Raw genomic sequence first — 9,199 nt, 5'->3', positions numbered from 1 at the left:
GTTTATCATGAACACAAACACATTTGGATATTGGAAATGCAGATTGCACTTGAGGGCTAAGGGCAAGCAGTCTAAAAAAAAAATTTTTTTTTTTTTTTTTTTTTACTAGCATGAAAAAATCTGCATCGATTTGCTTGACAGAGTGGGGGGGAAGGAGCGTCTCGGTCTGCATCTCTAGCTGAGAAACGGAGCTGGTTGTCATGAGCAGTGATTCCACCACCTCGGGTAAACAAAAAAATACCGATTTGATTTAAGCATTTCAGCCTGCCGTCTAAACAGCTAAACATCTGAGCAGCCAGCTCCTAGACACCACGCATGGTGGATTAAACCTTCAAAACAGGATATATCAAACCTGAGGCAAGCACAGTATCCTGACGGGAAGGAAGAGACAACACCCAGGACACGCTTTAGCTACGCCTCCTTCCCAGGTGCCTGAACCTCCATCTAAGGCCAGATTTTAAAAGTGAGGCCTTCAGACCAACAGTGAAGGAAGAACACCAAGACCCTCAGCCAATCACAGCAGGCCCTAGCCTTCACCAAGACCCTCAGCCAATCACAGCAGGCCCTAGCCTTCACCAAGACCCTCAGCCAATCACAGCAGGCCCTAGCCTTCACCAAGACCCTCAGCCAATCACAGCAGGCCCTAGCCTTCACCAAGACCCTCAGCCAATCACAGCAGGCCCTAGCCTTCACCGAGACCCTCAGCCAATCACAGCAGGCCCTAGCCTTCACCGAGACCCTCAGCCAATCACAGCAGGCCCTAGCCTTCCACACACATCATACATGTTTTACACTAAGTGACCAGAACAAACCCAACGCACACGCGTTAGGTACAGGCTTTACATTCACATGCCTAGTTTAATTCCAGAACCGATGTGCAGAAGAGCAGAGCCCCAAGCAACGACCACAATGCATCGTGGGGAACAGTCTCCGGCAGGGCGCCATGCCAACATGGGGGCTTATTATTGGTTTTCCAGTTTCGTTTTGGTCGGGAGTGTCGACTGCCAGGTCACATTTATTAAACGGCAAGGAGGATTTACGAAGTGTGAAAAAAAATTTTTTAAAGCAGGAGGAGGAAGAGGAGGATGATGTTGATGTCTCTGCTCTCATTCAAAGGAAATTAACCTCCTGAACTGCTTAAATGCAGAGAACTAGAACTGCTCATAAAGGACAAAGACAATAAAGACAATAATAATGATGACTAAGTTCAAGATTTCATTACCTACTACTCCCAAAAAAACAAGGACCAAACCTGCCTACTTTGGCTGAAAGTAGTCACTGATTCACAAACCAACAATTTTGTCAGAGTTGATGGGATGACTGGGTGATGGACTCCACAACATATATTTATACATATTTGCATATATGCATGTAAGCACACGTTAATAATAAATAATCCTCATTAAATTATTCCAAACATACACACACACACACACACACACACACACACACACACACACACACATATATATATATATATACAGGAAACGCACAAGCAGGTCTTTTAAGTTCACAGTTCAATCTCTAGACAAGCTTCATAAACGTGAGTGTAACATCACAAACCTTCAGTGTTTTTTTTTTTAATAAAACAATTTTCTTTCTACTCATCTTTACTTTTATCTTGGGTGCCTTAGGGTGAGGGTGATGTTTACGGGATGTTTACAGGACGGAAGGCGTCAGTACACTGGGATGCAGGAACCTTTACCTTGACGGTCTGGTCCAGGGAGGCAGTGGCCAGTCTGGCCTGAGGTCCCATCAGGCCGCAGTGGATGTCCGTGATGGGCAGCGAGTGTCGGGACAGTACGTGACGGGGCTCGGGACCGCGGGACGAGTCCATCTGCACCACACTGCAACACAAAGACGTTGCGGCGTCAGATGCTAAAGCCCCACGGGACGGACGGCAGGGTCAGCGGGCATCCTGCAACCCCCTAAACCCAATCCATCAGGCTGAGCAGAAGAGAAAGCACACCCACTCTCTTCCAGAATTAGAAAACAGGAACAGATTAAGTTATTCAAAGTATTATTTCTATGGCCTGATGGGATTTTTTTTTTAGATACAAACTTACACATACAAATAGAACATATAAACATTATAGATTATTACAGTGTAATATATATAATTAAATTAATATTACAATATTATTGCTCTATTTATTGTCATTGGACCGAAACATAAAAGACAATTTTTTAATGCTTCATTTCCCCACAAACCATGTAAGAGAGCTGTGATCTGTACACGCTGCGTGTCTGTTAGTGAGTTCTCAGGGCACCAGGATATAACGAACGCTTCAGATATAACGAAAGCTTTCATCTCCATTCAGTTCGAACACACGATGCAGTGACATTAAGCAAAAAAGAGCAACGTAGGTAAGAACAAAACAAAACAAAACCAAAAAAACACACACAGAAAGACACAAATCAGAAAGAGACCATATCCAAGTGGCAGAGACAGACAAGCGAGGGGAAGGGGTGAGACAGGGGACACAGAGGAGAGGGGGAGGGGGTGAGACAGGGAGCAGACAGAGATACAGATAAGGCGTGATGAGGAAGACGTGAGACCCTGTTCTGTCAAGCTCACAGTGCAAGACTGCAGTCCTGGCCACACCAACCTATCTGCTACGGAAACAACTGTGACAAACTGCACCGGGTATGGTACGAGGGTGGGGGTGGGGCCTTCTCCATCCTGCCCCGCCCCCCTCAGCCCTCCTGCCCCACCCTTCACCTCGAATCAGTCTACGTAACTTCAAAGCTCCCCGGTCACACCAGCTAACAACTAACTGAGCCAGTCCAACACTGCAAAGTCACCTGTGGTTCATTACACACCGGACTGCGATCTACACTCTACTAACGAGCACCCATATCGAACAGTGTTAAATATGTGGAGATCATCCCTGAGCATGGCAATATGCATACTGGCATTTCTTGGAGGGGGGGGTTGTGGAGGGGAGGAGCCAACGCAATCCATTTGCTCCCTGCCTGCCTGTGCGGGCCTTCACAGGTGAGCAGGCCATTATGCAGGGCTGGCAGCCTCTGTGCTTGAAATTCTCCTCCTAGCCCGCGTCGCTTAATTCTCCACGCTACATTGCACTTAACATTGTCACTTAAGCAGCAAGGTCACGGCAGGCAGGAGCAGCGGGCGAGAGCAGCACGATCGCGTACCACGACTCCTCGAAGCCGCAGCTAATGGCGTAGGGGGCGGAGCCTCTGCAGGAAGGGACGCCGCGGCTCGCGGGTTTTGGGGTTTTTTTTTTGCAGACAAACAAAACGCATCAGACAAAAACAAACGTGTGCTGATCTTCACTTGGACGGTCCCAGCTGGATGGTTGAGTGTGGGCTTAATAAAAGAAATAAAGAGAAAGAAAAAGAGACACAGTGAGAGAGAGAGAGAGAGAGAGAGAGAGAGAGAGAGAGAGAGAGAGGAGAAAGAGGGGTGGAGAGGGAGAAAGAGAGAGAAAGAGGGACAGAGAGAGAGAGAGGGACAGAGAGGGAGAAAGTGGGATGGAGATGGAGAGAGAGAGAAAGAGGGACAGAGACAGAGAGAGAGGGACAGAGATAGAGAGAAAGGGACAGAGATAGAGAGGGGGGGACAGAGAGAGAGAGAGAGAGAGAGAGAGGGACAGAGATAGAGAGGGGGACAGAGAGAGAGAGAGAGAGAGAGAGAGAGAGAGAGAGAGAGAGAGAGAGAGAGAGAGAGGGACAGAGATAGAGAGGGGGGGTCAGAGAGAGAGAGAGAGAGAGAGGGGGGGGGGGGGGGACAGAGAGAGAGAGAGAGAGAGAGAGAGGTTCTCCAGCCTGGAACTGGGAGAAAGATGCTGTTGTGTTTCTGTGCTAGTTCGCCCCACTCCCATCTGGTTTTCAATGCCAAGACCTTGTTACGCTTTGAGAATGTCACGGAGTTTTGATCCTGTGCTGCTGGCTGGCGGAGAGCTCTGCCATTTATGGGTGCAGAATAGAAGATGCACGTCAACTCCCTTCAAACAGCCACCGGATGAGTGAGACTGAATTATTTATTTCTCTTATGGCAAGACTACACACTTTCTATTCTTCATATATTACTGCCCATGGTCCATCTCCTATGAGTAGGAAACCTTATTATCCCATGCTATGAAACAGCAGTGTGATGTATGCATTCATTCGACATTCAAGGGAAGTTCACACCTCGCTGAGGTACCGTCCTTCTCTTTTAAACCTTCAGTTCATGGAAACTCCTGTGCTGTAATCCGTCAGGTTTCCCCTGAGGTTCCATTAGACTCAGGCACTTTGCAATTCCTTGTGCAACTAATCCCCTCAACCTCTGCTATCAATCACGTTAACACTGCGCCCGACACACTCACGATCCGACAGCGTGTTTGTGCGGTGACCCGTACGGAGTGTCCCAGTCCGGCGTGCAGTGACCCGTGATGAGAACATCCTTATATTCGCCATTCTATCATCATCATCACCATCATCATGTGCCCCACAGGCAGACGGGGGACCCTACCTTAAAGCCATCAGCCCTCACAAGTACATCTACCTCCAGCAACAGACCACGATCACAAACCTTTTCTGCTGGAATTAAAACTTTAGCTTTTTAAAAAGTCATTATGTAAAAAAAACAAAAAAAAACTATTCAAAACAAACAGAAAAACAGGAGTAAGGCTCTCTCCCTTTTCTGTTAGTCCTGGCTGTCGTGCTTTGAAAAGACATATACTGCCACCTTCTGGTCATACTGTGGAAGCAATTTTATCATTTATTACAATGATCCAGCAGCCTCAAGGACATTCTGGAACATCCAATCCCCAGTATAACTGAATGGCTGATCTGTAATCACAGTGCGCAGTAGAGGGAAGAACTACAATCATCACTGAGACCTTAATGGCAAATTCCTTTCACTCTTGAGCTCTAAAGGTTTTATACACACACAACACACACACACACACACACACACACACACACACACACACACACACACACACACACACACACACACACACGTTTTTAAACAGAATCAAAGTTTACACTCTGAAGGATGGAAAAAGATAAAATAGATTACGATAATCTGACTGCAACAAAGCTATAATTGTCCCACAAATACTGTGACCACAATGGAAAATATGGTATAGATCACATCCCAGATACAATTGAAAGCACGGTGTTCTATTTTCAGACGTTTGTTGGTTACATAACTTAATAATCAGAGTTGTAAGGATGCATTAAATTCCATAATAAGCCATGAAGTATGACAACTGAACAATAAGCACATCAAAGGCAGGACGAGTTATGACTGGTAATAAAGCCAGAGACTGGGGCCTTCTCAGAAGCCACACTGGGAGGGACATGGGAGACACTGGGAGACACACCGGCCTAGGACTCCTTTCACAGCGGAACACATCTAATCACACACACATTGTACATCAAAGGGCTTTAAAAAAGAAAGTTAGAATGAACTACACATAACAGATCACAGACAATAAACAGGACAGATGCGAGCGTGAGACCAAAACGTGAGACCAGGACCTTTAACCTGTGCTGGTTGTCCTGCTTCATGCTTATCTCTGCCATTATGATCCCACTGGGAAGCGCTCCGATATGTCCTGGCATGTACGTGCGCTGAGGGATGAGAGCAAACGCTACCTGGCAAGGTTCCACACCAGCGCCCGATTGTCCTTTCCTCCCGAAACAAAATGGCTGCTGTCATCCGTGAACCGCAGGCAGCTCAGATCTTGGTAGTGGCGACTCAAAACAACCAGCAGGTTTCCTGTTGAGATCTATGTGTATGTATTCATTCATTCATTCATTCATTCATGTGTGCACGCACGCACACACACACACACACACACACACACAATTACATAATGTCAGCAGATACCGGCTAGTACTTCACTGGTCAACTGACCCCAGCACAGGCATGTGGACATTGAAAGGAGGATTAAAGGATATAAGCATATTGCCTTTGATGATTAAAAGTGGGTTTTAACACCAAGATCATAGTTTTCTAAGGTGGCTTATTGCCAAGAAGACAGAAGCACATCTCTGACGGCCCCTCACCTCCCACAGGTAAATAGCCTCAGCGATGCCTGCCAGCACGTAGCGGCCATCGGGAGAGGCAGCCAAGCAGCTCACGATCCCGGGACACACGATTTTCTGCTGCAGCTGGTCCTGAGAGTCACACACAGCAGGAAGAAGAAGGAGAAACAGCATCAAACAAACGAAGAGACAGGCAAACACAGGACACCGCTGACAGAGTCACTGCAGAGGCGTACAACAAAGACGAAGTGGAAGCCTTTACCACATACGTCCTCTCAGAGACATGCAGCATAGTTTTATCTGTTCGTTATTTAGCATCCAGTGGTCTGGTAATGCATCAGTGTCACCCAGCGAATGGAAAACCATGAAGCACAGTTAATCACTGATCAGAGAAAAAACACAGAATCCTCAATTTTCGACATGCCTGAAAAGTGACACATTTGAACCAAGAAACCAAGAGGCCATTTAATCCAGTAATCTGTAATGAGATAATAGTCTGGAATATTTAGTACCTGAATCCTTGAAATGAGCATTGAGATGAATGGGAGAGACAAACATTATAGTTGCTAATGAAAGCATAATTAGTGTTGATTTACTTGAAACACTGAGGTCTGTGTGATGCTCACCGTCATTACCAGATAGCAGCTAATCTAGTGGTGGCCAACAGGGGTCAGGCCACACAAGCAACACATGCTATGTTTGTACAGATGAAACTGTTTTCTTTAGATCAGGGATTAAAATGGTTTCATTTCAACACATGCGCTCCATTTCCTGACATTATAGTACATTTTATCTTCTACTAAATCTCTTTTCACAGGTGCTTCTTTAGCAATGGTTAATGTTGTCTCTCAGTGCTACACACATTCTAGTCACACAGGATGAGGCAAAATATCACAAATCACATCACAAGCTTAACATAATACAGGTAGTGGTATATAAAATCACTTTCAGTTGCACAAGGACCATAATGAATGACTTTTCAAAATTGCCAGGTGACCCAACAAATATGCAAGGCTGTAACTTATATGATTACTGTTATTCAGGGCTTTAAACCAAGCCGCCATGTCTCTGACTCTACAGCAGTCATTAGTTTTCTGCAGTCACGTCTATGGCACTATGGCTTGTTCTGGACACAACTGTGCAATGTTTCAGTGGTCTTTATTTATTGTAATATTATATCATTACGTGCATTGAATTGCATACCCAATTAAGGGCGCAACTTTGATACATGCTTTTAAGGTAAAATAATTGTCTATAATAATGATCGAAAATAATTAGATAAAGAGATTAGTTGGCTTCACAAGTTACCCTAACTAGCTAGATAATAACCCCCCGTTCTCATGTCCAATAGTGTTAAATACATAATGCTGTTTTATAATATCACTTTCTTATTGTCATTTCTCAGCCAGCCGTCCTGCCTCCATACCTTTCTTTGAATCTCCCACACGTTTATGAAGTTCTTCCCGAGTTGCGCCCCTAAAATGTATTCGCCGTTAAGTATGGTTAAAGACTGGGCCGATGAATTTCCTCCTCGATAAGACAAAAGGTTCGAGCCAGTGTGGAGATCGAAAACCGCACAGTTCCACAGCTGTCCCTCTGAATCGGAGGATAATACAACTTCCATGGGCGCCGACATCTTGGATCCACAAAGCGCGATTATTTCGGAAGATGAGGGCCGTCCTAAGATCGTCATTTCCGAGCGTGATGGATTCTGGGTAATGTGGTTATTACAATCTGAACAGTTTTTCACATGGGTTACACTTGCAGCTTTATCATAACTTTTTTGCTGGATATTTTAGTTCACTAAATAGTTTTAACTAGGTTTAACTACAACAAAATTGACTAATTATTTTCTAATATGTGCCGTCTTCTGGATGTTTGATTGTTAAACAATTGAAGGTCTAACATTTCTTTACAGTTATATAAAGAGAAGACCAAGGTTCTTGTTTAAATATATCTGAACAATGTGTTCAGTTTAAGAACTTGGCCATCTCTTTTGACAATGAGCTCAGCTTTAAATCTCACATCATGACTACATGCAGGACAGCTTACTTTCACCCTAGAAATATCGCTACGGTCCGAGACATGCTCTCTTCTGCTGGTAGTGAGAAACTTGTCCATGTATTTATCACATCAAGGCTAGATTATTGTAATGGTGTTTTATCTGCTCTCCCAAAGAGCCATATTTCACACTTACAGTGAGTTCAGAATGCTAGATTAAGGCAGCTCAAGGGTCCTGGCCTGCAGGAGAAAGAGGTTCTGGTGATGGTTTTTAATGTATTCTTCGCCTTGCTCCTCTTTACCTTAGTGAAATTATTGTTAAATATGTTCCAGTCAGGTCTCTCAGGTCTTCAAACAGCAATCTACTTGTGATTCCTAAAACCCAGTTAAAGATTGCCACTATGGCCCAAAGCTCTGTAACTCTCTTCCTGAGGAGCCCAGAGACATTTCACCCCTGTACAGCTTCAAGAAGAGCCTCAATGCCTTCCTGGTTAGATCTGCATTTAAGCAACTTCAATGGTTTATTATTTTATTACATAATTTTATTGTGTTTGTTTTCTTCTATTTATTCTGTAAAGCACTTTGAGTTGTATGTATGTATGAAAGGTGCTACACAAATAACGATTATTTTATATATAAATAAATATAATATATTTGTTATTATTATTAAAAGATCTGCTATTTATAGTCTGCTATATTTGTTATAAATTGTGATCTCCTCTATACTTTTATACCCATTCTTTCTTGTCTTGTTTGTACCAATTTTGTATATGTTGTTTCGTATATGCTGTCGGCTGGTATTGTCCGCTATGCATCCCTGGTGTGAATGGTTTGCAAATATATAAAAAAGAAAGGAAAAGAAAACTATTAAAAGCTTTCACAATCATGCTATAGGTTTCTTATAGATGTCTTAGGTTATGCCTCAAATAAATTTTTAATTATAGGCCTACTGAATGAGAAAGGCTGAGGTCAGAATTAAGAAGCAAATTCAAATATGTTTATCTTATTTGTATTGATTATGATGCCAAATGTTTCATATTTCCTGTCTGGCCTATAAATGGGTAGAACAGGTGTCTATAATTTTGTATAAAAATATAAATAGTTAGGCCTGTGTGAAAGCATATAATGTAGAAATTGCTATTATTAAATGCAGGCTTTATTACAAGAAAACATGCCTTTAAATTTAAATGGA

The 9,199-nt window shown here is 43.6% G+C and overlaps 1 protein-coding gene across 1 annotated transcript in view; it reads right to left on the bottom strand.

Annotated features, from left to right (window-relative positions):
* Nucleotides 1–7,655, bottom strand: part of wdr18 (WD repeat domain 18) — a 35,830-nt gene extending 28,175 nt beyond the window's left edge. The window contains exons 1-4 of the mRNA XM_077024742.1: nucleotides 7,433–7,655; nucleotides 6,028–6,138; nucleotides 5,614–5,747; nucleotides 1,706–1,847 (exon numbers count right to left, since the gene is read on the bottom strand). Coding sequence (XP_076880857.1) covers nucleotides 1,706–1,847; nucleotides 5,614–5,747; nucleotides 6,028–6,138; nucleotides 7,433–7,642 — 597 coding nt within the window. The 5' untranslated portion in view covers nucleotides 7,643–7,655. The remainder of the gene's footprint in view (nucleotides 1–1,705; nucleotides 1,848–5,613; nucleotides 5,748–6,027; nucleotides 6,139–7,432) is intronic.
* Nucleotides 7,656–9,199: the final 1,544 nt, after the last annotated feature.

Source organism: Brachyhypopomus gauderio, chromosome 12 (genome assembly GCF_052324685.1).
Source record: "Brachyhypopomus gauderio isolate BG-103 chromosome 12, BGAUD_0.2, whole genome shotgun sequence".
Classification (NCBI taxonomy): domain Eukaryota; kingdom Metazoa; phylum Chordata; class Actinopteri; order Gymnotiformes; family Hypopomidae; genus Brachyhypopomus; species Brachyhypopomus gauderio.
The sequence above is the reverse complement of the archived record's forward strand: the minus strand, read 5'-3'. Positions and strand labels throughout refer to the sequence as shown.